Genomic DNA, 27943 nt, shown 5'->3' with positions numbered 1-27943 from the left:
ACTCCCCTGAACTCTGGGGCATGCGTGGCCCTCTCGTCTTAATTCCTGCTGGCAGTGCAAAGCCTACTACCGCACGAACTGGTCCCGGTGAACTCCACCGGCATAGGCGTCATGCGGAGAGTGCGGTCCGCACCGGGTGACACCTTCAGGGGTGGGGGTGACACCTAAAGGACAGCCTATAAAATTTCTGTGCAACATTTCAGCAGAAATTTATTCTGTTTTTATTTTAAAAATACCCCTGCGGTTGGTTATAACAACTAAAACAATTTTCGTCGGCCCAGTGCAACATGAACCAATAGGCCTGCGAGGCTAATTCTCGACGCTCATTTCCATTTTGAGCCTTCCAATGCACCCCGGGCCAGGGCAGCCATTGTTACCCGATGGCGACGGGGCTTCGGATCGCACGGTTCCACCTGCCCACAAAAATAAGCAAGTGCTGTTGTTTTTGTTGCTGCCAGGGATTTCGCAGTCGCTGGTTCAGTCACGTTTTCTGGTGCTTCAGAGACGATCTTGTGGGAATTAGGGTTTGAGAACCCGGAATCAATGACTTTATTTTGAGAACGAAGCTGTAATAAACGGGAAGGAAGGAGAAATATCGGAAAAGGGTTCCACTCAGTTACTAATCTAATTCAGTGCGGATGGATTTTACAAGACAATTTGGTTGTTAGTATTCATATAATCTAAAGAGGGTGAGACCACAAGTTACACAGTCCTGAGTGACTCCAACCCCAGGGACACCGCTGCCCACCGGATCTCCCTTTTTCCCGTCGGTGTGGGCATCACTCCAGTGCCTGGGAGCCATTTCACCAAGAAAATCGGAGCCAAATGTCCCGGCCTCTCGACACAAAACGGGTAGTTGGGGTGGGGGTGGAGTTAAACAGGACCATCTGCAGATGCTGAGGGACAGATGGTTGGAGAGTGGGACGGTGGGGTCGGGAGATGGGCGAGAGGTGGAAGCAGAGAAGGTAGAGGAAAGAATGAGGGGGAATGGACTCCTGCCCCCATCTCTTTCACCCATCCATCCCTCCCCTCAACCACCCGAGCACTGAAGCAGGGTTTCCACCCAAAATATCAACTATTGATTTCCCCTCCACGGATACCACCTGACCCAGTTCAGACAGATCTCGATTTTATACCTGAAATAAGCGATATTTAATTTGCCTTCCTAACTGTTTAACTCTCTTCAAATCCTGTGCAGAGACAGCCGGGTCCAACTGCATAACAACCGTTGATCATTCACTGTTTCCACTTTCCAGACCTCTCAATATTCGATCTGCTGCAGACTTGCCCTGTCTGTTCGTGCAACTCCATCCTGCTGAATCACACTGCATCGACATCCCGAGTTCCACACCGTATGTATGTGGCTGTGTGAGTTAGTGAGGAGGGTGCTTGTGTCTGTGAGCGTGCGAGCGAGCGAGTTTGGGGGTGCGTTTGTCTGCGAGCAAGCGAGCATGTGTGTGTGAGTTAGTGAGGGGGGTCCATGTGTCTGTGAGCAAGCGAGTGTGGCTGTGTGAGTTAGTGAGGATATGCCTGTGTCTGTGAGCAAGTGTGTGTGTGTGCATATCTGGGTGCGTGTCTGCATGTGTGTCTTTATGGATGTATGGGTGTGTGTGCGCATGTGTAAGTGTATGTGTTTGTGCGTGTATGTGAGTGTCTGCAAGCATATATGTCGGTATGTGTGTCTGAAAGTGTGTCTGTGTGTGCATGTGTATCTGTTGGTATCAGTTTGAGCGAGTGTGTATTTGGGAATGTGTGTGTCCACGTGTGTGTACTTGTGCATGTGTGTACTGGTGTGTGTGCTAGTGTCTGTGTTACTGTCTGTGTGTGTGTGTCAGTGTCTCTGTGTGTGTCAGTGTCTCTGTGTGTGTTAGTATCTGTGAGTGTGTGTTAGTGTCTGTGTGTATCTGTATGTGCTTGTGTCTGTTGTGAGTGGCTGTGTGTCTGTGTGTGCTAGTGTCTGTATGTGTGTGTGTTATTGTCTGTATATATGTGTATTTGTGTGTTGAGTGGGTGTGTGTCTATGTATTTGTATTGTGGGTGTGTGAGTGTCTGAGTGTGTGGTAGTGGGTGTGGGTTCGTGAGTTAATGTGTGTGAGTGAGTGTGTATATTTGGGTATGTTAGTGAGTGTGTGTAGTGGGTGTGTGTTCATGGGTTAATGTGTGAGTGGTAGTGTGTGTGATAGTGAGTGTGTACAAGGTTAATCAACTGCTGTGAATTACACCTCAGTTGTGTGGGTAGGGGGTAGAATTTGAGAGTCGGGGGAGTTGATGGGAGTGTGGGATGTATAAGAGTAGGAACAGTTACAATGGATGGACAATGGCCAGCATTGTTTCAGTGGGCTGAAGGGGTGTGCTTGTGACCTCATGGGGCTTTCCATGTGAGGAACTGGTTCAACCTTTTGGGAGAAACATGAAAAGGTGTTTCCCGAAACAGTCCTGTTGGCTGCAGTCCCAGACATGAACACTGCGGCGTCTCAACGCACCAACAACGGGGTGCCAGACCTGCTGGGGAGGGTGGGTCGGAGGGAGGGAGGGAGGGAGGGAAGGGCTGAGGGGGTGGGAGAAAGGGAAGTGGATGAGAGGCAGTGGGAGAAAGAGAGAGGGGGTGGGGAAGGTGAGAGTGGTAGAGAGGGAGAGAGGGAGGGAGAGGACAGGCGAAGGCAGGGGCGAGGGGAGAGAGAATAGAAGGCAGGAAGGGGGTTTGGGGAGAGAGGAGGCAGGTGAAGAGAGCGGGAGAGGTGCATTTATGTAGCGGTGGACATATCCACAACACGTTGCCCACTGCTCTCATCGAGAAATATATTCAGAGCATCAAGGTGATCCCAGATTTCCACCCCCTCCCCCTCCCCAAAGCACCCTGACCCCACGCCCTCCAGTCTCGACCTGTCTGACATGGGGAACCATGGCCTCGACATCTCGTCCATCAGAAAGCTCATCGGGATCTCAAGCAGAATCAGAGAGTGAGGAGGTGGGATGGGGATGGGATCAGGTTTCCCTCCACGGCCATGAGAACGTGTGATTTACTGCCTACTTTCCCTTTTTCCCTCTCCCCCTCCACACCACCCCATCTCACCCTTCCCCTCCCTGCCACCCCCCCCCTCACCCTTCTGCCTCTCTCTCCCGTTTCCCCTTCTCCCCTCCACCCATCCCCTCCCTCCTCAATCTCTCCCAGACCAAATCATGGAAAACCTTCTTCACAGCGCTGCAGTGGACCTTCCAAAGATCGAACTCCTGGGTGCAGCTTGCAGGCCACGAAGGTGAGGGCACAGAGGGCGAGAGCCATCAACAAACCCCACCCAGAGGGTGGGGGCTGTGCATGGGCATGTGCATGTGTGTGCAGGCTGTATAGATAGTTTATAGTGTGCAGGAATACATTGTGTGTAGGTGTGTGTCTGCAGGTACTTGTCATAGGCTTGTGTGTGGGCATGTGGCTAGATTTGTATGCATGCACGCGAAGTTTGTGTCCAGATTGTGTACATAAATGATGTGTATATGCACATTCATGTACGCTTTGCGTGTATTCTGATTCTGTGGGTTGTGTGTGTAGGTTTGTGTGAGTGTGTTCGTAGGTTTGTGCGAGTAATGTGTGTATAGGATTTTGCATGCGTGTGTAAATGTGTGTAGGTTTGTATATATGGTTTATGTGTATGGGTTGATATACACCAGTTTGTGTGGGGGTTATGTGTATAGGTTTGTGTATGCACACGTGAGTAGGTCGTGCACGTGCGGGTGCGCGCGGGCGCGGGGTGCATGCGGGCGGGGTCTACAGGGTTTGTGTGCGCGCGGGCGGGGTCTACAGGGTTTCCGTGCGTGGGCGGGGGCTACAGGGTTTGCGTGCGCGCGGGCGGGGGCTACAGGGTTTGCGTGCGCGCGGGCGGGGGCTACAGGGTTTGCGTGCGCGCGGGCGGGGGCTACAGGGTTTGCGTGCGCGCGGGCGGGGGCTACAGGGTTTGCGTGCGCGCGGGCGGGGGCTACAGGGTTTGCGTGCGCGCGGGCGGGGTCTACAGGGTTTGTCTGTGTGTACAGGGTTGGGTGTGCAGGTTGTGTGTACGGTTTGTGTGCGCGCAGGCTCTGTGTACAGGGTTTGTCTGTATGTACAGGGTTGGGTGTGCAGGTTGTGTGTACGGGTTTGTGTGTGCGCGGGCTGTGTGTGCAGGTTTCTGTCTGTACATGAGTGAGTGTTGGGCATGGGGAGGTTTTGCCCTTTAACCGTTCACTCTTGACCCCCTCACCATTCCCAGGGCATTTCCAGCAGAGCAACCGGGGCCTGATCTTGAAGAAATTTTGCGCCACTGAGAGCGCGTGCCTGGAGGAGCTGATGGGAGATGCGCTGCGGCCGCACGTGCCGGCCTATCACGGCGTGGTGGAGCGGGATGGAGAGAGCTACATCCAGATGGAGGATCTCCTGGATGGACTCAATGCCCCCTGCATCATGGACTGCAAGATGGGTGTGCGGTGAGGAGAGGGGAAGGGAGGGGAGGTGTCCCCTGCAGCATGGACAAGATGGCATGTGGTGGAGTGGGTGGGATGTAGGGGAGAGGAGAAGAGGGGAAGGGAGGGAGTGAGTGTGGGAGAAGTGAAGGAATGGGGAGGGAGTGGGTTGTGCAGAGGGATGGAGAGGAGGGGAAGGGAGGGATGGGGAGAGGAGGGGAATGGATGGGGAGAGAGAGTGGGGGAAGGAATGGGGAGGGGAGGAGTAGAGGGATGGAGGAGAGGAGGGGAAGGGAAGGGAGGGAGTGAGGGGAGAAGGGTAAATGATAGGGAGGGAATCTGGGGGAGAGGAGGGGAAGGAGAGAGGGAGGAGAGGAGCGAAGGGAGGGAGTGGGGGAGAAGAGGGGAAGGAATAGGGAGGGAGTGGGGGGACGGGGCGGTGGGGGGGAGAGTAAGGGGCAGGGAGAGAAGAGGTGGGGAGGGACAGAAAGGAGGGGGGTGTGGAGAAGGGAGGGTTGAAATCAGTATCCCCTGCACCTGGAACCAGGTGAGGGAGGGTCAGAGATGGGGAGTCGATCCCTCTTCCCCCGCCCCGATCCAGTGTGGACCTGGCGTTACTGATGAGGCGCAGAATGGTGGGCCTCCTTATTCCTTCCCCCACCCCCTTAAGTCCCCACAAGTGCCCCCCCCACCCCCTCCCCCCACATCCACCCAGCCACAGCCTATCGTAGGACCTCCCGGCATTCCGACCTCGATGACGGCCGGGGCGCGGGGCAATTGCCAGGCGGGCAGGGTGAATACCGGGGAGGGCTTCCTCACAGTCTCTTCTCTCCCCCCACACCCCCACCCAAGCACCTACCTGGAGGAGGAGCTGATGAAGGCGCGTCAGAGGCTAGCCATCCGCAAGGACCTGTACCAGAAAATGACCAAGGTGGATCCCAGCGCACCCACCGCCGACGAGCACCGGCAGGCTGGCGTCACCAAACCGCGCTACATGCAGTGGAGGGAGACCCTCAGCTCCACTGCCACCCTGGGTTTCCGGATTGAAGGCATCACGGTATGATTGCAGCCCCACCCCACGGACCGCAGACAGACCGTGCCGACCTCAACGCCAATTCTGCCACATCAGAGCATGAGCAGAAATAGGCCATTCAGCCCATCGTTTCTACCCCACCATTTCCCCACTGCCCAGCCTTCTCCCTACAACCTTTGATGCCCTGGCTAATCAAGAATCTATCAATCTCTGCCTTATATATTCCCAATGACCCAGCCTCCACACCCGCCCATGGCAACAAATTCCACAGATTCACTACCCTCCAGCTGAAGAAATCCCTCCGCATCTCTGCTCTCAGTGGATCCCTTCAATCCTGACCTTGTCCCCTCTTGTCCTGGACTCTACCACCATGGGAAACAACCTTTCTACATCTACTCTGTCTTTCAACCTTTGAAATGTTTCAATGAGATGCCCCCCATTCTTCTAAATCCCAACAAGTACAGGCCAAGAGCCATCAAACACTCCTCGTATGATAACCCTTTCATTCCTGGAATCATCCTCTTGAACCTCCCCTGAACTCTCTCCACATCAGCACATCCTTTCTTGAACGAAGAGCCCAAAATTGCTCCCAACGCTCCACGTGAGGTCCCACCAGGCAGGGCATCCTTCCTTGTATATTCTATTCCCCTTGAAATGAACACCAGCGTTTGCCTTCTTCACCCCTAACTCAGCCTTCAGGCCCTTTGCATCTGAGAAATTTCAATGAAAAAACTGTCTGGCCCGTTTATTTCTTCTACCAAAGTGCCTGACCCAACATTTTCCAACATCATTCGCCACTTCTCTGCCCGTTCGGGAACATTACAGCCTAGAAATGGGCCCAACTCGGCCGTTCTCTAGTCTGTGCCAAACTACCATTATCCCACTGACCCACACCCAGTCCACGGCCCTCCCATCCATGAACCTGTCCTTTTTTGAAGATTTTATTCATTAATCATGATTTTAAAAATATATAAATAAAGGAAAACATGATGTTTTTGTAAATAATACCCTACCCTAACCCACCCCCCTCTAGACTACCCCAAAAATGAAAGAGATACCGTAAACTCTGTGGTTTGGATAAGCGTAGGAAAAAGGATTAATAATTCAGCCCACATACAGGCTCCAAGTTTTTAACAGAAGAGTAATTATTACGTAAATTATACATTTTCCAGATCTCATTTCCAAATACTACCATTGAATACTCACATTAGTCACAGCATAAGCCAATCTCGAAAAAGCGATTTGAAATTAATTTTTTACTCCAAGCTCAATTTTTTAATCTAACTCAATAAAAAAAAACCAAAGGATTATATGGAATTTTCAATTTTAAAGCAGCTTCTCAGACTTCCTTAAATCTACCCCAAAAAGGTTTACCCCCATCCCACGCAGACAAGTAGAATGTCAAAAGAAGCCAACTTCCTTATGGCATCTGAAACATTAATCTGAAGGAATAAATGTATATTTCCTTAATTTCTCGGGGGTTTAATATAACTGATGAAAACAATTACAATGAGCCAATCTGTACCTGACTTTTATGCTGTTAGTCACGCTGAGACTTTACAAATCTTTTTCCCTTTTTCTGATTCATCCTAATTTAGAAAATTAGGAAATTGCAAACCTCCTAATGCATTTTTCCAAGTTAATCTCTATAATGACCACTTTATCTTTCCATTAAAATCCTCCTTACCAAAGCATTCAGGCCTTTAAAACATTTTTGAGGAATCTTGCAGGGAAATAGATTGAAAAAAATTGAATTTGAAGAACGATGTTCAGTTTATTCGTCCTTTCTTAAATGTCAGAATTCGACCACTCGTTTGACACTCCCACTATGTACCTCCCACAAAACATCTCACCTTTCTCCCTGAACCCGTGTCCTCTCTTTCTGATCTCACCCAACCTTATTTACTCTGTCTATCCCTCCCCCCTCATAATTTTAAATACCTCTATCAAATCTCCCCTCGCTCCAGGGAATAAAGTCCCAACCCCAGGAGTGTGTGACGGGATGGTGTGGAGGGAGCTTCACTCTGTCTCTGACCCCGGGAATGTGTGATGGGTCAGTGCAGAGGGAGATCCCCCCCCCCAGTGTGGCCTATGTGTGCATGGTTCGACGGAGAGGTTGGGCCAGCACACGTGCGATGGACCAAATGGAGTGATGAATCTATCGGATTTCTTACCTTCCAGATGGGCAACAGGACGGTTATGAAAGACTTCAAGAAGACAAAGGCCCGGGAGCAGATAATCCTAACCCTCGCACGCTTCTCTGAGGGGAGCATAGAAGTACTGGTGGGTGTGAGTGATGGGTCGGGGGCTGTCTACTCCTCCCCAGGTGGAATCCAAAAAGAAAGTCTCTGGTGCTAGACCAATGCAGCAGAGCTTGGCCACACTGGCCATCCAATCATCCAATACCTGCCATCATTGGCCTCCTGTGTGTGGCTTGTGAGTCATTGTGGCCACCAACCCTCAGGGGAAAATGTGTTCCCCTGGATGAAAGCACATTCTTCCCCCAGTCCTTGTCTCGGCCCCTGCGTCGATGAACCTCTGAAGATGAGCATGGTTTCTCCCCACCTACCTAATCCATGGCTGCACCTAATTTTGAATACATCACCCCACAGCCTCTTGTACCCGATATTCAGTCCATATTGAACCTGCCCTGGGAGTGTGTGATGGGACAGTGCGGAGGAAGATTCACTGTGGTTTGGTTGAGCCCATTCACTTCCCTGTGTCATCTCTCCACCTTCCAATTATCCTTCAGAACTTCAGGAGAGGGAGAGATGGAGGGTGAGAACGAGGAAGGGTGGGCAGTGAGGAGGAGCGAGAGGAGAGGGAGTGGAGAGTGGAGGGGGATAAAGAGTGCATGGGGGTTAGAGAAAGAGGGGAGAGACTGGAGGAGGAGGAGAGAGTAGAGGGAAGGTAGAGTGAGGGGGAGAGAGTGGAGGGGGGAGAGGGACAGGAGAGAGGAAGAGACCTGACCTTGTGATTATGTGATAGACAGCGTGTGAAGGGCTGGGAATGCAGGCTGGGACAAGATGTGTTGTCCGTGGAACAAGCCTGTACTTCCCGGAGTTCACAGCCACGTTGATAACCACAGTTCTGGCCAGACCCTCCTCTCACGAGCTGCCGTGGCCTGCAGGAACCATTACCCTAACACCACCAACGATTGGGTGTAAATGTGGCCTCTTACCACGGGACGTTTGGATCTCAGGTGGGCCATTCAGCCCATCTTGCACACTGTCCTAGCCCCATTGACTTATGCCTGGCCTGTATCTCTCCAAACCCTCCCTTGTCGCTGAGCTGCCTAAATGTCTTTTAAACGTTGCAACTATCCCCGCCTTTTCCGGAGCTCATTCCACACACTCCACTCCTGATATTATAAACCTCTATGAGCTTTTCCGCTCCAGGGAGAAAAGTCCCAACCTCTCTTTGTAACCCAACCCCCTACCGATCACAGGAACACCCTGGGGGGGGATCTTTTATGAACCTGCTCCAGTTGAATGATGTCCTTCCTGCAGCTGGGTGGAGCAGAACCTCTCACGGTGCTCCGAGGACAATCTCGCCCATGGAGTGGCGGGGGTGGAGGGGTGGGGTCAGTGTGCCTGTCTGAGTGTGCATGTGCACAGTCTCTGTGGGACTGTGTCTGCTTACTGTGGGTCTGCCCTTGTGTGTGGGGGTGTGTGTATGACAGTGTGAGGGTCGGTGTCGGTGTGACTGTCAGCGTAAGTGTGTGGTGTCAGCATGAGTGTGGGCACTGTTCTGTCATCGCGGGTGGAGAAGGGTCGGGCAGCATCCGTGGAGGGAAAGAGACGGCCGGTCAATGTTTGGGGCCAGGAGACGGAAGGGGGGTGGGGAATAATAGGCGTGTGAAGGTGGGGGGGAGGGGGGAGAGGGCCCTGCCCCATGCAGCAGTAGCCCTCCAGACACTGGCGGTCATGTCCACTGGAAGAGTGCGTGAGTTGCCCCTCTCCCGGACCAGCCGCCCAGTGAGTCTCCTTGCTGTGGATGGGCAGAGACTGACAGCCCCTCTCCCCGTCTCCTGTCCCCAGAAAGGCTACTCAGAACGACTACAGGCCATGAAAGAGGCCCTGCTTCGCTCCCAGTTTTTCCAAACTCATGAGGTACGTTGGGGTATTGGTGAGTACGCATGTCCTCGCACAGCCATACAGTTTTAAATGTAGACCCTCAGCCCCCCTCCGGCCCAGGAGCCCCTGCCGCCCACACACCCCAGAAGGTGGGAGCCCCCAGAGAAAACCCACGCAGACATGGGGTCGCTGGCGCTGTGACAGCGTCGTACTATCGGTAAGTTGAATGCCTTCCCTTTTCGGTGAGTGAGGGGTGGAACCCGGAGAGGGCTGGGGTGGTGGGTGTGGACGGGAAGTTACGCCACACTTTCGCCCCCCCTCGCCGAGCTGGGGGTTTTACTGCTGTGCTCCACTTGGGCTGTTCGCACTCCCCTCTTCCCCCCACTGGCCTGCGCGACCAGGGACCCGGTGCGCGGGGCGAAGGGACCTGCCCCTCCGCGTCGATCAGTCTGCTGGGGGGGTGGGGGGTGGGAGGGAGTCCCCATGCTGGACACCCGGAAGATTGTCCTCCGGATTGAGTCGGTGGTGAAGAAAGTGTCTTGACAAAGCGCTGGCGAGGTTTCGTCGGGAGGCCGGGGCACAGTTTTGGGCCCCCGATTTGAGAAAAGACGGGCTGGCATTGGAGAGGATTCAGAGAAGATCAACCGGCACCAAACCAGGGAATCATAGATCGCTACAGCACTGAAAACAGGCCACTTGGCCCTTCTAGCTTCTGCCAACGCATCATTGCGCTTACCCTGCGCCCAGTCCAGAACCCTCCAGACTTCCCCCATATTCTTAAAACCTGTGGGCTGGCATTGACCTCGTCGGATGGCAGCTCGTTCCACACACCCACCCCTCTCTGAGTGAAGAACTTCCCCTTAAACCTCTCCCCCTTCACCCCAAAGTCGTGTCTTCATCTTGCCGACTGGACACGTTGTGGTCCAGAGGATGAGGGGTGGACCTCAGACAGGCATTTCGAAAGGCCCGGACAGAATAGATGTGGCAAGGTTGTTTCCCGGAGTTGGAGAGTACAGGGCAAGACTCAGGGTAAAAGGGGCGTTAATTTAATACAGGGACATGGAAAATGTTCGTCAGCCAGAGGGTCGCAAGTATGTGGAACGTGTTGCGGCCGTGGAAACAAGGTCCTTCGAGATTGACAGGTATCTGTTAAGGGTTTCGGGGAGAAACTCCGGGGAATGGGACTGTGGTCAGAAGGATCAGCTCACGATTAGAATGGCAGAATCAATGGGCCGATGGGGATTCTTCCCAGAGCTACACTGCCCCCTCAAACCCTCACCCCCACCTCCCCATCGCTGAGCGCAGTTCTACTCCACTCACTGGGGAAAGGGGCAGAGGTTAATTCCGGAAAGCGGAGCCATCTGAAGGAGGTCAAATCACTGGAGTTGAGGTAATGAGACACAGGAGCAGAGACAAGGCCATTCAGCCCATCAAGTCATCATGAGGTGATCCATCTCCCCACACAGCCCCACTCCCCACAACCTTCCAGACCCTGGCCACTGAGGACCCAAATCGCCCTAAATACACCCAATGACCTGGCCTCCGCACCCACCTGAGGCAACAAATTCCCTCCGGCTGAAGAAATTCCTCCACGTCTCTGCTCTCAGCAGACCCCCTTCAATCCTCTTGTCCCGAATCTCCCACAATGGGGAGACAACTTTTTCTACTTCCACCCCTTTCAACATTCAGAATGTTTCAATGAGATTCCTCCCCCCCACCCCCAGTTCTCCTAAATCCCAACAGATATAGGCTGAGAGCCGTCAACTCTCAAAGATTCCCAGAATCTCTTCTGGACGCTCTCCAATGCCAGCGCATCCTTAAAGGATGAGCCCAAAACTGCTCCCAATCCTCCATGTGAGGTCCCACCAGTGCCTTATAAAGCCTGAACATCGCATTTCTGCTCTTATATTCTATTTCTCTTGAAACGAACACCAGCATTTGCCGCCTTCACTCCCGACTCAATCTTCAGGCCGTCCTACACAAGGGCTCCTAGGTCCCTTTACATCTGGGAAATTTCGATTTTCTCCCCATTTAGAAAACCGTCTGTCCCCTGCTACGTCCCCTCCCCCTCCACAGATCGTCCACAGTTCCTTCGTCTCCCATCCAGATCATTCACAGCGCTCTCCTCTCTTCCCCACCCCGCCTAGGTAATCGGGAGCTCCCTGCTCTTTGTCCACGAGAGGGGCCGCTGTGTCAACGTCTGGATGATCGACTTCGGGAAGACAAGGATGCTGCCGGCAGGCCAGACGCTGAGGCATGACCAGGCCTGGCAGGAAGGCAACCGAGAGGACGGCTACCTCCTGGGCCTCGAAAACCTGCTGGAGCTCTTGGCGGAGACCAGGGCCAAGCAGGTGTCCCTGGTAGAGCCGAGGGCCGAGGACTAGGGGGAAGGGTGGGGGGGGGGGCTGGAGAGGTTTGCAAGGGGATGGGAGTGAGGGTCCCTGAACCATGGCTTATAGACTAGACAACTCTCGGCGACACAGGCCATCCCAAAGGCCGGCGAGAGGGTGGTGGTGGGACCCTGCTTCAAGACTGGGGTCCAGGATCGGACCCTCTGACCCCGGGAGTATGTGATGGGATGGTGCGCAGGGAGCTTCGCTCTGTGTCTGATCCTGGTTGATCCCAGTGCCGTGGGAACAAGCCAGGCCCCTGAGGGATCCCTGGAGCTGGGGGTGTTGGAGCTGTCATTGGGCCCGACACACACGGCAGAGGAGATCTCTGCTGGGCAGCACCCAGCAGGTCCATTCCCTCAGGATGGGCAGAGAGACGGCCCCTCCTGGGGTGGGGGGGGGGTGGGACAGTGACAGAGGTATGCCTACAAGTGAGTTCGCGGCCCCCGCTGCTCCAGGTCCAGCAGTAGCTGGGGTCCCGAGGAGCAGTGAGATGAAGGACGCTTTTATCCAACCCTGACGTGACGTCATGTGTTACAGACAGGGAGATTCAGGGTTTCTCATCGACGCGTTTGGTGCCATCAGTCGGCTGCAGCCAGCTGGCTGGATTTGGAAGGGGTCACTGATGAAGGGGGCCCAGATGGGGTGCGCTCATGGGAATGAATGGTGTAAGATGAAAGATTTCCGAGATTCTCTGATTCAGCACCGTAAGGCGTCTGGGAACGAGGAACAGCAGGCAACACACTCTCACGACGTCTGAATATTAACGGCAGCAGAGCAACTGATCACAGGTCCCAGAACTTCATGTCGCCCGACGAGATGCCCTTTGTGTGGGGAAGCGGGATATATACCGACTCCTACACTTCCTCGCCTTGTCTGCCGCCAGGTACGCCATGCTGGTCTGTCTTACCCGTTGGCAGTGAGGAGGATCCCCATTGCAGAGTCCAGACCTTTTACATCGGGTGAAGGGTGTTGCATGAAGCTGTAATCGGTTTTTTGAGTCAATTCACCAGCTGCTTGTCCTTGTGGCTTGGACCAGACTGTGTTTCACACATATTTATGTAGTGCGTAAGGTTACAGCCTCTGTTCGCGAACTTGAGGGGGGTTGGTCCGAAAACTTTGGTTGCATTTCACTCTCACGCTTCTGATATGTGGGCATATCAGAACGGAGGGGGGAGGGTTGGTTGAGGGAGGGACGTCCTCGTCCGTCTGGTTCTGAGCATGGCCAAGATGGCTATCCACGGGGTCCAGGCAACAGGCAGTCGAGTGCCCGAAGGTGTCCTTGGAGAAGGGGCTCTCGATGCTTACGTGCACCTTGGAGTTTCCCGGGAATGGTGGGCACCCCAAGAGATCGACGGTAACGTGGACAAAGATATATTTTAATATGACATGATGTAATGAGCATAGTTGGACTGAAAGTGTAATGTTAACTACTGTTTGATGAATAAAAACATTTTTTTAAAGGGGTCAGTCACTGAGTGAAGCTCCCTCCACAACGTCCCATTACACACCCCCTCCCCCTCCGGGTCAGACAAAGAATGAAGCTCCCTCTGACCTGTCCCATCACACACTCCCGGGGTCAGTCACATATCACACACAGGGCACAGTAACATGAACTTTAAAGATTCAGGGAGTAACTTGCCTCGTTGCCACAGTTCCCGCCCGCTCCCCTCTGAACTGGGATACTAACCTGGCCTGTTTGGAGAGGTGGAGGCTGGAAGCTTGGGTAGGAGTTGGCAGCTCCTGTTCAGGCTTGCAGTTTTCAGGTTATTGCCGAATGTGGGAGTCCAGTGGCAGGGCTTCCTCCAGATGGGGAGCAGAAGATTGGGAATGTTGGCTTGGAGATCTATGCTTGGGATAGTGTCCATTGGAGTTCCCCTTTGTGGCCATGGACCTGATCTCACGGGCCATTGCCAGGGTGGTGTGAATGCCCGTGCCCCTTGCTTCCTCCCCACCCCGCCACCTCAGAGGGATTTGATCCAGAGCCCAATCGGTGTGCGAGACGTCTTCACAGATCACACAAGAGAAACCAATGTGGTACCTGGGGGATCGATTCCCTCCTCTGCCACTCTCTTTCTCTCTCTCTGCCCCACACCTCACCTTCTCTCTGCCTCCCATTCTCTCTCCCCTCCTGCCTGCAATTCTCTCCCTTTCCCCTCTCTCCCTCTCCTTTTTCTTCTCTGCCCCTCACTCTCCCCTCTCTCCTACCCTACATTCTCTCTCCTTGCCTCTTTACCCCACACCTCTCCTGCTCCATTCTCTCTCCCGTCTGCCCCTCCTCTTGTCTCCAATTCTCTCTCCCCTGCCCCTCCCTCTCCTCTGCCCCTCTCACTCTCTTCTGTCCCCGTCTCTCTCTCTCTCTCTCTGTCCCACACTTCTCTCTGCCTCCCATTCTCTCTCCCCTTCTCCACCTGTAATTCTCTCTCTCCCTCCCCTGCCCCTCTCACTCTCCTCTGCCCCTCTCACTCTCCCGTCCCTCCCGCCTCCCATTCTTTTTCTCCCTCCAGGGAGACCCTCATTCGCTCCCCAGTTCCTTTCCATGACTCCGGAGGTTCATGTGGTGTCAGTGGACCCCAATGTGCAGGTGAGGGGGAAGTTGATCGGAAGGGGATCAGTGAAAACGGGTTGGCCATACGCCGGCGTGTTCTGCATACGTGAAGACACAGCGACGAGACAGTGTGGTCCCCTCTATGCCGTCCTCGTTCCCCTTCAGTGTCTCTGAATCTCAGCCACCATGATTGATTTTAATCCCCCCCCCCCCCCCCCACTGTCAGACTCTGGCTTTACCTTACTCTTAATTTAGTCTATGTGTGGTCTGAGTCCAGCGTGTTCTTTGAATGAAGTGATAGGAGAAGGTATTCGGTTCAACAGTCAGTTTATTACACAGCACAAGAATAAAACTTAACAGAGCTCTGGGTCAGTCGTTAGTTCATAGGTCACCTGCACAGTGAGCTATTCCCCAAGACTACCCCTATTGTCCAGTTGGCTCAGTTTATATAGATCAACCTTATCATACAGAACAAAAGTTGGCTTCCTTTGCTAGATTTCATTATCATACAGAACAAAAGTTGTCTTCCTTTGCTAGATCTTTTTGCATAAGGGTTATCACAAGTCATCTCCTGTTTTGCAGATATCTGGGGTGTAGCGTTCCCATCTTAATCCTCCAGGCCAGACTATCCTGTTGTTTTGATCAGAAATTAATTCATCCCCAGATATTTCTAATCACCATTCTGTTCCTGTCTGGCCAATTTCTGCTGTACTCTTTAACACCTCCTCCTGCCTTAATCTTCCTCCTAGACAGGTTTTCCATTCCCTTTGTTTCTTGCAGGCCATTCTTTGTTCTGGTCTGGCCTGTGTCTCCTGTGCTACTCACCACCTCCTTCAGTTTGAGCATTCCTCCTAAATCGTTTTATGCATTTCCTCTCCCTGTATTTTCGGAGCAGACAATTTTGCTCGGCCAACTTTGCTCCATGCTGTGATTGCCACTTAATCACATTCCTCTTTTCCCCTGAACCATGCAGTAAATATAAAATTATTAATTAATCATTTATTTCATAATGTTTTAACCCCTAGATTCCAACACCACCCACCAGCTTTTGCATTGGGGGAGTCACCGCTGTGAGAGATGAGTAAAACTGATATAAAAATATGAAGATGAGGAAACTAATATAGATATATGGGTAAATGAATAAAGCCAGTATGAACAGGATAAGAAATGGATATTAGAATGTAGGAAGCAGTCAGTCTGAGTAAGATAAGGGTCTTCTAGCCCTAGATAGAATTAGCAGGTTTTGCATATGTAATTAGTAAGCCCTAGACAGTATTAGCAAGTTCTACATATGAAGGGGTTGTAGCCCTGAGAGTTGGGAAGGTGTAAATTAGAACAAAGACAGGTTTGTGAATAAGGACAATGAGGATAATGACATGATGAGACACCGACAGGATACCCCCTGGTCCTCCAAGCTCACAGAAACTGCACGTAGGCAGGCAGGAGGCTGAAGAATGTAAGGGGGAGGGTATTCCTATACTGAAATAAACTGTATAAAAGTTGGGTGAGCCCCAGTGTATGTGTGTATTCCCAGGGTAAGGGGAAGCACCCAACTTTGCATTGTTGTTTAATAAATGTTCTTTGTTCTCAATTTTTGTCTCGAGCAAATTCTGTGAAGGTACTTCTGTTTCTAACAAATGGGGACTCGTCCGGGATCCCACTCCCTCCACTGACAGAATGCCCGACGACGGGGGTAGGTGCACCCCAGCTGATTCAGCTGGACTCACAGACGAAGGGTGACTGGTCAGTGGATGAAACGAGTGATATCCGAGAAGAGGCATTGAGAACAAACAACGAGAGGACGTTAAGGAAGCACGCTAGAACTAGCTACTGGACCTCGGTAAGAGAAATTTTACTTACCTGTTAACATGGGAGGTGTGAGTAGTAAGGAAGAGAGTCCTAGTGAAGGATGAGAGGATCAAATAACCAAGCAAAGCCCGTTGGGATTAAAGTTATCTGATTGGGTTGCGGGGAGAACCCGTGGGAAGGACAAACTGACCATGGTCAGGTATTGTTGTTTGGAATGGGTTAAAAGCCCGATCAAGGGGAGCTCTGTATATTAAGGGGAGCTCTGTATATTGGCCAAAACTCGGATCCGAGGATGACTGAATGTGTCAAGCATTGAACATCTGGCTCTATCAAAACCAAAGAGATAATCTTGAGAGCAGGGAATATGCAGCCTGCTGGCTCAGGGGATCATTTGATCAACTGGTTTTGAATGAAAAGGAATGCAAGGACAAGAGAGATGAGGAACCTTTTGTCCCTGAACCACAAGGATGGGATGTGTTACATTCCCTTCCTCCACCTTATGTTCCTCCTATGCCGGCTCCTATCTTCCCCCCCCCCCTCCTATGCTCTACTCTTCTGCACCTTCCCCTCCTCCCCCACAGCTAGAGAAAAGAGAAGAAAGTAGGAGTGGTATGATGACCCTTCACAAAGTACTTGATTACCACCTCTATTGACAAGAGAGAGAGGTGACTTTAATTCAGAGCAGTGTGAGACCCTCCGGGAAGAAAGGGCAGAACCCTTTGATTCATTTCCCAGAGAGCAGGAACCTAGACATAATAAGCCAGAAACTAACTGAATGAGACCTTTACGGGAAGTTCCCATGGGAGGGGGTCTCGGTTTTGTAAATGTGCCCCTGACTAGTCTGGAGGTGTGTAATTTTAAGAGAGAATTACCAATGCAAGCCAGGGAGACGCGACCTTACGCACTGATGTGTTGGAATATCTTTGGCTTGGCTTCGCGGACGAAGATTTATGGAGGGGGTAAAAAGTCCACGTCAGCTGCAGGCTCGTTTGTGGCTGACAAGTCCGATGCGGGACAGGCAGACACGATTGCAGCGGTTGCAGGGGAAAATTGGTTGGTTGGGGTTGGGTGTTGGGTTTTTCCTCCTTTGCCTTTTGTCAGTGAGGTGGGCTCTGCGGTCTTCTTCAAAGGAGATTGCGGCCCACCGAACTGTGAGGCGCCAAGATGCACGGTTTGAGGCGATATCAGCCCACTGGCGATGGTCAATGTGGTAGGCACCAAGAGATTTCTTTAGGCAGTCCTTGTACCTCTTCTTTGGTGCACCTCTGTCACGGTGGCCAGTGGAGAGCTTGCCATATAACATGATCTTGTGAAGGCGATGGTCCTCCATTCTGGAGACGTGACCTACCCAGCGCAGTTGGATCTTCAACAGCGTGGATTCGATGCTTTCGGCCTCTGCCATCTCGAGTACTTCGATGTTAGGGATGAAGTCGGTCCAATGAATGTTGAGGATGGAGCGGAGACAACGCTGGTGGAAGCGTTCTAGGAGCCGTAGATGATGCCGGTAGAGGACCCATGATTCGGAGCCGAACAGGAGTGTGGGTATGACAACGGCTCTGTATACGCTCATCTTTGTGAGGTTTTTCAGTTGGTTGTTTTTCCAGACTCTTTTGTGTAGTCTTCCAAAGGCGCTATTTGCCTTGGCGAGTCTGTTGTCTATCTCGTTGTCCATCCTTGCATCTGATGAAATGGTGCACCCTAGATAGGTAAACTGGTTGACCGTTTTGAGTTTTGTGTGCCCGATGGAGATGTGGGGGGGCTGGTAGTCATGGTGGGGAGCTGGCTGATGGAGGACCTCAGTTTTCTTCAGGCTGACTTCCAGGCCAAACATTTTAGCAGTTTCCACAAAACAGGACGTCAAGCGCAGAAGAGCTGGCTCTGAATGGGCAACTAAAGCGGCATCGTCTGCAAAGAGTAGTTCACGGACAAGTTGCTCTTGTGTCTTGGTGTGAGCTTGCAGGCGCCTCAGATTGAAGAGACTGCCATCCGTGCGGTACCGGATGTAAACAGCGTCTTCATTGTTGAGGTTTTTCATGGCTTGGTTCAGCATCATGCTGAAGAAGATTGAAAAGAGGGTTGGTGCGAGAACGCAGCCTTGCTTCACGCAAGGTTCAGAGAGCTCATTGCTGTATCTGACCTGACCTTGTTGATTTTCGTGCAGTTGGATAACCATGTTGAGGAACTTTGGGGGGCATCCGATGCGCTCTAGTATTTGCCAAAGCCCTTTCCCGCTCACGGTGTCGAAGGTTTTGGTGAGGTCAACAAAGGTGATGTAGAGTCCTTTGTTTTGTTCTCTGCACTTTTCTTGGAGCTCTCTGAGGGCAAAGACCATGTCAGTAGTTCCTCTGTTTGCGCGAAAGCCGCACTGAGATTCTGGGAGAACATTCTCGGCGACACTAGGTATTATTCTATTTAGGAGAATCCTAGCGAAGATTTTGCCTGCAATGGAGAGCAGCGTGATTCCCCTGTAGTTTGAGCAGTCTGATTTCTCGCCTTTGTTTTTGTACAGGGTGATGATGATGGCATCACAAAGGTCCTGAGGCAGTTTTCCTTGGTCCCAACAAAGCTTGTAAAACTCATGCAGTTTGACATGCAGAGTTTTGCCGCCAGCCTTCCAGACCTCTGGGGGGATTCCATCTATACCTGCTGCTTTGCCACTTTTCAGTTGTTCAATTGCCTTATATGTCTCTTCCCGGGTGAGGACCTCATCCAGCTCTAGCCTTAAGGGCTGTTGAGGGAGCTGGAGCAGGGCGGAATCTTGGACTGAGCGGTTGGCACTGAAAAGAGATTGGAAGTGTTCTGACCATCGGTTGAGGATGGAGATCTTGCCACTGAGGAGGACTTTGCCGTCTGAGCTGCGCAACGGGCTTTGGACTTGCGGTGAGCGGCCATACACAGCCTTTAGAGCCTTGTAAAAACCCCTGAAGTCGCCAATATCCGTGCTGAGCTGGGTTCGCTTGGCGAGGCTAGTCCACCACTCATTTTGGATCTCCCGGAGTTTGCGCTGAAGATGGCTGCATGCGCGACGGAAGGCTTGTTTCTTCTCTGGCCAGGATGGCTTTGTAAGGTGAGCCTGGTGGGCAGCCGCTTCTTTGCCAGCAGCTCCTGGATTTCCTGGCTGTTTTCGTCGAACCAGTCCTTGTTTTTCCTGGAGGAGAAGCCCAGTACCTCTTCAGTGGATTGCAGTATGGTAGTCTTCAGCTTATCCTAGAGGGTTTCAGGGGACGAGTCCTTGAGGCGGATTGCATCCTTGAGCTTTGCTTTGAGGTTTGCCTGGAAGTTTCCTCTCACTTCGTCTGACTGCAGGTTTCCGACATTGAACCTCTTTCTGGGGGCTTTACTGTTCCTGGGCTTTGGCTTGAAGTGAAGGTTGAGCTTGCAGCGAACCAGCCGGTGGTCAGTGTGGCATTCCGTGCTGGGCATGACCCTGGTGTGGAGCACATCTCGTTTGTCCCTTTCTCGCACCAGGACGTAGACCAGGAGGTGCCAGTGTTTGGACTGGGGATGCATCCAGGTAGTATTCAGGCTGTCCCTCTGCTGAAAAAGGGTGTTTGTAATGACAAGCCGCTGTTCTGCGCAGAGCTCCAACAGGAGGCGCCCATTGTCGTTGCACTTGCCGACACCATTCTTGCCCAGGATTCCTGGCCAGGTTTCTGAGTCTTTGCCGACACGAGCGTTGAAGTCGCCAAGGATAACAACCTTGTAGGCTGTAGGAATGCGTTGAATGAGGTTGCGCAGGTCAGTGTAGAACTTGTCCTTTTCTGCTTGTTCCGCCTGGAGGGTTGGAGCCTAGACACTGATGAGGGTGATGCGACGCTTGTTTTGAAGGGGGTGTCACATGGACATGATCCGGTCCGAGTAGCCTGTCGGGAGGTTTTCGAGTTTGGAGGCAATGGAGATCTTGACCATGATGCCTACACCAGATAGGCGTTGTTCATCCATAGGCTTGCCAGACCAGTAGAGTGTGTAGCCCGCGCCGCGTTCTTGGACGCTGCCTACATCTGCAAGGCGGACTTCACTGTCGATGTCAAGTCTGAGGAGTTCATGTGCAATGAGGGCAAACCGACGCTCAGGTCGGTCAGCCTTGTCTAGCATGGTTCTGTTGTTCCAGCATGCTAGCTTGAGTTTGTGAGCATCTTTTGAGGGGGAGGACGTGGAGGGGGAGGACGTGGAGGTGGAGGACGTGGACCTGTCCTCAGGCCTGCGCAAAGGAGCTTTTAGGTGGAGTGCAGTGCGCGCAGTACTGGCCCCACCCTTTACGCCCATGGTTCGTGTGCCGTGGCCAAACAAGCTGGGATGTGGCAGCGAGGTCCTTGGGTCGTAGGTTTTATATCAGAGTGGCCTTCTCCTATGCAGGTTTCTTACCCAGGCTGGAGGGGTCTGCCTCCCCTCCTAGGTCGGTCCATACTGCCTGGACTGTGGCCAAGGTCGCCGCTGCTTTCCCTGTGCCCGGACTGGGGCCGCCGCCTCCTACTTTCTGCCCGGACCGGGGCCTCCGCCAGCCTCACACGACCGAGGCCGGGGACGCCGCCTCCCCTTAGCTCTTGTCCGGATCGGGGCCGCCGCCGCCTACCCTCTGCCCGGACCGGGGCCGGGGCCGCCGCTGCTTTCCCTGTGCCCGGACTGGGGCCGCCGCCTCCTACTTTCTGCCCAGACCGGGGCCTCCGCCAGCCTCACTCGACCGAGGCCGGGGCCGCCGCCTCCCCTTAGCTCTTGCCCGGATCGGGGCCGCCGCCGCCTACCCTCTGCCCGTTCCGGGGTCACCAAATTGTCGGACTCTGGCTTTACCTTACTCTTAATTTAGTCTATGTGTGGTCTGTTAAGCTTTATTCTTATGCTGTGTAATAAACTGATTCTCCTATCACTTCATTTAACAAACACGCTGGACTCAGACGACACATAGACTAAATTAAGGGTAGGGTAAAGCCAGAGTCCAACAGATGGGTGCAGATTATGAATGGGGGGGGTCACGGTTCTCAGTCAATACACACCGTGGGGCTGCATGGAGAACCATTGGTAAATTTAAGCATAGGACCCCACAGTGACAAGATGGTATTTTTAGTAGATTCTGGGGCAGCCCGGTCTAGTATTTTACAACCACCCGAGGGTGTTAAGATAGAGGGGACAGTGATGATTTCAGGAGTAGGAGGAAGAGATTTTACTGTATTAAGAGATGTAAGAATACAAATGGGAGAAAAGGTAACAACAGAGGATATTTTACTAGTTCCCCAAGCTGGAGTTTGTTTGTTAGGACGAGATTTACAGGACCAATTGGCTATCGGCACCAGACCACAGGAATCAGTTATCAGGGTTCAATTGTATGTATTAAGCGAGGAAGATCGAGAACTAATAAATCCTGGAGTATGGGCAGAAAGAGGCAATAGAGGAGTGTTAGATATTCCTCCCCTGCAAGTTACTTTAAAAGATTCTGAACAAGTAATTAGACGAAAACAGTATCCAATTCCTATGGCTGGCCGAAAAGGGCTGCAGCCAGTAATTGACCAGTTGGTGAAAGATGGTATACTCGAACCTTGTATGTCACCTTTTAATACCCCAATTTTACCTGTCCAAAAACCAGACGGTACCTATTGATTAGTGCAGGACTTGAGGGAGCTGAACAAAATTATTCTCACCCGTCACCCGGTTGTACCTAATCCCTATACAATAATGGGTAAAATCGATCCCCATAGTAAATGGTTTAGTGTGATTGACCTCAAAGATGCTTTCTGGACCTGTCCATTAGCAACAGAGAGCAGAGACATGTTTGCCTTTGAATGGGAAAATCCTTTTACTGGACGTAAGAATCAATACCGGTGGACGGTCCTTCCCCAGGGCTTTACAGAATCACCAAATTTATTCAGCCAGGACTTGGAACAAATACTAGATGAGGCTCCTCGGAGAGAGAATTGTCAGTTGATACAATATGTTGATGATTTGTTAATTATGAGAAAAACTTACGAATTAGTTAAATTCTGTTGAACAGTTGAATTTTCTGGAGAATAAGGGTCTCAGGGTGAGCGAATCCAAATTACAATTTGTTCAATCAGAAGTTAAATACTTAGGTCATCTGGTAAGTCAGGGAACTAGGAAAATAAGTCCAGAGAGGATACGTGGTATTCTACAGATCCCCCCTCCCAAGAACTTAGGAAATTCCTTGGTTTAGTGGGATACTGTAGAATCTGGATTGAAAATTATTCTAGCCTGGTCAGATTTCTCTATGATAAACTCACAATTCTAGGGGGCGAAGCTGTTGTCTGGACAGAGGAAGAGATTAAAGATTTTAACTTGGTGAAACAGCACCTTATTAGTGCCCCATTGTTGGCTTTACCCAACCTAAATAAGCCATTTGACCTATATACCAATGCGAAAGGAGGTGTGGCCACCGGAGTACTAACACAAGAGAGGGCAGGCTGCAGACAGCCAGTTGCTTTTCTGTCAAAAGTTTTAGACCCTGTTTGTCGTGGTTGGCCAGAGTGTGTGCAAGCCATCGCAGACACTGCTATTTTAGTTGAGGAAGGACGAAAGATTATGTTTGATGCCCCGATGATAGTTCACACCCCTCACACAGTCCGCAATATTCTCTTACAACGTGCTGGAAGGTGGCTCACAGACTCTAGAATTTTAAAATATGAAGCGATCCTAATGGATAGGGATGATTTGACCCTGATTACGAATAAAGAACACAATCCAGCAGCTTTCTTGGTTTCTACAAATTCTGACAATACCATAAATGAGTTAAAGCACGTATGTTTAGACGTAATAGATTTACAGACCAAAATTAGAGAGGATTTAAGTGATGAGCCTTTACAGGAGGGTGAAAGGTGGTTTATTGATGGATCTTTTCGTTGCATTCATGGCACTCGCTATAGCGGGTATAGTGTAGTGGTTGGGAAAGAAGGAGTGGTGATTGAAGCCGGTCACCTTCCCGGTCATTGGTCAGCACAATCTTGTGAATTGTCTGCCTTCTGTAGAGCTCTCCAGGGTCTAGAGAACAAGGTGGGCACGATCTACACAGACTCAGAGTATGCTTTTGGTGTAATGCACACCTTTGGGAAGATCTGGAAAGAACGGGGAATGATAACTGGAAAAGGTCAAAACTTGATCCATGAAAACTTAATTGTCCAATCTCTAGATGCTCTTACATTACCTGATGAAATAGCTGTAGTTCATGTACGGAGCCATCAAAGTGGTGACAGTCCTGAAGCACAGGGGAACAGAAAGGCAGATGCAGCTGCCAAACAGGCTGCGTTCATGGAGAAAATAGACATGCAGCTGTTACTGCCTACCCCTGGAGTATCCTATTCATTCTATTAAACCTGGTGATTGGGTATATGTAAAAGGATGGCAAGATCACCAACTAAAACCTGTCTGGGATGGCCCCTATTGTGTACTTTTGATTACAGACACTGCAGTGCGAACAAAAGAAAAGGGATGGAGCCACATCCAACAAATTAAACGAGATGCTGAACCACAGACTAGACATTGATAATCTACCCTCCACCGGGCGTGCTGACCTACATCCTTCTGATCTGAAAGTTACACTACGCCGGGAAAAAGTGCTGTAATGTTGTTTTTACCATTTACTGTATTGTTTACTTGTTGGTTCCCCGTTTTTGGGACATCCCTAAATTACTCACGATGTATTAAGTCCTCCTGGAATAGGGGCAGCAGAGGTGACAATTATTTACCTTTAGAATGTAGACAGGGCATAGATATAAAGTATAGTCATAGTGGGGTATGGGTTAATATAGGATCCCAACATGGACCAGGGGAACAGAACGGCTCTAGAGGAGTAGATTTGATTTGTATTTTGGCCTCTACAGGTATTAAAGAGAAGAGTTTTAAAGGGATAGCACAAAGGAGATGGTGGGACAAAGACAGACAGAATGGTAGTCAGGATTGTACATGTGGCAGAGATAGAGTTAATACATATGCTAATGTTCACAGAAAGGCTGCAACTCACAGGCTCAGTGATACTTATGCTAATGTTCGCAGACAAGCTGCAACTCACAGGTTAAGTGACAAGAAACACCCCTCCCCAACTTGGTCTCCTGTAAAGCATCCTTTGGGTCACACAGACATTTGGAATGTTAAAAAAAACCCACCACTGTAAGGGGAGTTCCAGCTGTAAACGAAGTAAGCTGCTCCAGAATACTAAAGCTGCTTGGCATTTAAATCATTTAATGAGACTCCAGGCAGCCTTGGAGATCATCACCGAACAGATAGCAATGGCCCTGAATTTAGGGGCTGAAGAAAAACGACAGATACGAGCCACAGTTCAACAAAACCGCCTGGCTCTCAATTACTCGTTGGCTGCTGAAGGCAGCGTTTGTGAAAGACTGGTTAAGGACAATGTTCACAACGGTCAGGCGGTTAAAGACACCTCTTCAGGAGTTCGAAAATCTTCCCATGCCCAGGTCCGATGTGGGATGGACTAGACTTTTTATTGGTAACTGGAGTCTGATACCCACAGCCCTTATAGCAGCTGGACTCACTATTCTGGCCATTATGGAGCTCCCCTGCCTAAAAACTTGTGTGCATTATTTAATTCATCGAACCCCTCGTCAGAACACTAGAACCCAAATGATGTATGTTTCCCCAATTCTGTCTAATGATACTGAGACTGCAGTTTGTTTACTGACCAGCTGGGAAAAAGACCAAGTTTGCAAGGAATACATTTCAGTTGAGGGATCAGTAATACTGATCTAAAAGAAAAGTGAAGATTGTAAGAGATGAGTAAAACTGATATAAAAATATGAAGATGAGGAAACTAATATAGATATATGGGTAAATGAATAAAGCCAGTATGAACAGGATAAGAAATGGATATTAGAATGTAGGAAGCAGTCAGTCTGAGTAAGATAAGCGTCTTCTAGCCCTAGATAGAATTAGCAGGTTTTGCATATGTAATTAGTAAGCCCTAGACAGTATTAGCAAGTTCTACATATGAAGAGGTTGTAGTGAGAGTTGGGAAGGTGTAAATTAGAACAAAGGCAGGTTTGTGAATAAGGACAATGAGGATAATGACATGATGAGACACCGACAGGATACCCCCTGGTCCTCCAAGTTCACAGAAACAGCACGTAGGCAGGCAGGATTGCCTAATGCCAAAACTATCCAGGAGGCAGAAGAATGTAAGGGGGAGGGTATTCCTATACTGAAATCAACTGTATAAAAGTTGGGTGAGCCCCAGTGTATGTGTGTATTCCCAGGGTAAGGGGAAGCACCCAACTTTGGATTGTTGTATAATGAATGTTCTTTGTTCTCAATTTTTGTCCCGAGCAAATTCTGTGAAGGTACATCTGTTTTTAACACCGCATTACGGAGAGAACGTCTCTGTTTCCACTCTGAAACCGTGGCCCACCCACAAATTCCTTCTGGGCACCCTCCAACCAGAAGGCATTGTGAGAAACAGAAGTGCCTTCACAGAAATTGCTCGAGACAAAAATTGAGAACAAAATACATATATTATACAACAATGCAAAGTTGGGTGCTTCCCATCTTTCTCTCTCTCACTTTGGCTTGGCTTCACAGACGAAGATTTATGGAGGGGTAAATGTCCACATCAGCTGCAGGCTTGTTTGTGGCTGGCAAGTCCGATGCGGGACAGGCAGACACGGTTGCAGTGGATGCAGGGGAAAATTGGTTGGTTGGGGTTGAGTGTTGGGTTTTTCCTCCTTTGTCTTTTGCCAGTGAGGTGGGCTCTGCAGTCTTCTTCAAAGGAGGTTGCTGCCCGCCGAACTGTGAGGCACCAAGATGCACGGTTTGAGGCGATATCAGCCCACTGGCGGTGGTCAATGTGGCAGGCACCAAGAGATTTCTTTTCCTTTAAATTTTTTATTTTTCACACTATAAACCACATTGATCAAGATACATACATTTTCCTTTTCAAATATATACAGTGTCGTTTTCTCCCCCCCCCCCACTTCCCATCCCACCCTCCCTACCTCCCCTCCCATTCATTTAAAGTTCAGAATCTAAGATACATTAAACCCGTCAAACAATGTTGTCACTCAATAAAAATAAACAAGAAATTCCACTGAGACAATTCTTTTCATATCCTTCTCCTTCTGTCATTTTAGGTGGTAGATGTCCCCAGTAGGTTTTCTCTATTGTGTTTCATGTATGGCTCCCATATTTGTTCAAATATTGTAATGTTATTTCTTAAATTATATGTTATTTTTTCTAGTGGAATACATTTATTCATTTCACTATACCATTGTTGTATTCTCAAGTTATCTTCTAATTTTCAGGCTGACATAATACATTTTTTTGCTACAGCTAGCGCTATCCTAACAAATCTTTTTTGTGCACCATCCAAATCAAGTCCAAATTCTTTGTTTTTTATGTTACTTAGGAGGAAGATCTCTGGGTTTTTTGGTATATTGATTTTTGTGATTTTATTTAATATCTGGTTTAGATCTTTCCAAAATGTTTTCACTTTCTCACATGTCCAAATTGCATGAATTGTTGTTCCCATTTCCTGTTTACAGCGAAAACATGTCAGATACTGTTGGGTCCCATTTATTTAACTTTTGAGGTGCAATGTATAGCCTGTGTATCAAGTTATATTGTATCATACGTAACCTCATGTTTATTGTATTTCTCATAGTTCCAGAGCATAACTTCTCCCATGTTTCCTTCTTTATCTTTATATTTAAATCTTGTTCCCATTTTTGTTTAGTTTTACCATTTGTTTCCTCATTCTCCTTTTCTTGCAGTTTAATATACATATTTGTTATAAATTTTTTGATTATCATTGTGTCTGTAATCACATATTCAAAATTACTTCCCTCTGGTAACCTCAGAATGCTTCCAAATTTGTCCTTCAAGTAGGATTTCAGTTGGTAGTATGCCAACACTGTATCTTGAGTTATATTATATTTATCCTTCATTTGTTCAAAGGATAGTAATTTATTTCCTGAAAAGCAATTTTCTATTCTTTTGATCCCATTTTTCTCCCATTCTCTAAAGGAAAGGTTATCTATTGTAAAAGGGATTAGCTGATTTTGCATCAGTATTAGTTTTGGTAATTGGTAATTTGTTTCATTCCTTTCTACATGAATCTTCTTCCAAATATTGAGCAGATGATGTAATACTGGAGAATTCCTATCTTGTACCAATTTTTCATCCCATTTATATAATATGTGTTCAGGTATCTTCTACCCTATTTTATCTAGTTCTAATCTAGTCCAATCTGGCTTTTCCCTTGTTTGATAAAAATCTGATAGGTATCTTAATTGTGCGGCTCTATAATAATTTTTAAAGTTTGGCAGTTGTAAGCCTCCTTGTTTATACCATTCTGTTAATTTATCTAGTGCTATCCTCGGTTTCCCCCCTTTCCATAAACATTTCCTTATTATTTTCTTTAACTCCTTGAAGAATTTCTCCGTCAAGTGTATTAGCAATGCTTGAAATAAGTATTGTATCCTTGGGAAAATGTTCATTTTAATACAGTTTATCCTTCCTATTAGTGTTAGTAATAAGTCTTTCCAATGCTCTAAGTCATCCTGTAATTTTTTCATTAGTGGATAATAATTGAGTTTATATAGATGGCTGAGGTTTTTATTTATTTGTATACCTAGGTATTGTATTGCTTGCATTTGCCATCTGAATGGTGATTCTTTCTTAAATTTTGAGAAATCCGCATTATTCA

At 49.6% G+C, this 27943-nt stretch overlaps 1 protein-coding gene across 2 annotated transcripts in view; it reads left to right on the top strand.

The window, feature by feature from the left end:
* LOC138740770 (inositol-trisphosphate 3-kinase A-like) overlaps positions 1-25711 on the top strand; it is a 34435-nt gene extending 8724 nt beyond the window's left edge. The window contains exons 2-8 of one of the 2 annotated variants that reach the window (XM_069893849.1): positions 3173-3257; positions 4242-4455; positions 5284-5488; positions 7646-7747; positions 9505-9576; positions 11688-16318; positions 23691-25711. In XM_069893849.1, the coding sequence (XP_069749950.1) occupies positions 3173-3257; positions 4242-4455; positions 5284-5488; positions 7646-7747; positions 9505-9576; positions 11688-11924 (915 nt within the window). In that variant the 3' untranslated portion in view covers positions 11925-16318; positions 23691-25711. The remainder of the gene's footprint in view (positions 1-3172; positions 3258-4241; positions 4456-5283; positions 5489-7645; positions 7748-9504; positions 9577-11687; positions 16319-23690) is intronic. The other variant, XM_069893850.1, reaches the window with a different exon arrangement.
* Positions 25712-27943: the final 2232 nt, after the last annotated feature.

This window comes from Narcine bancroftii, chromosome 8 (assembly GCF_036971445.1).
Source record: "Narcine bancroftii isolate sNarBan1 chromosome 8, sNarBan1.hap1, whole genome shotgun sequence".
NCBI classification, from domain to species: domain Eukaryota; kingdom Metazoa; phylum Chordata; class Chondrichthyes; order Torpediniformes; family Narcinidae; genus Narcine; species Narcine bancroftii.
This window is presented reverse-complemented; position numbering and strand designations above follow the sequence as displayed.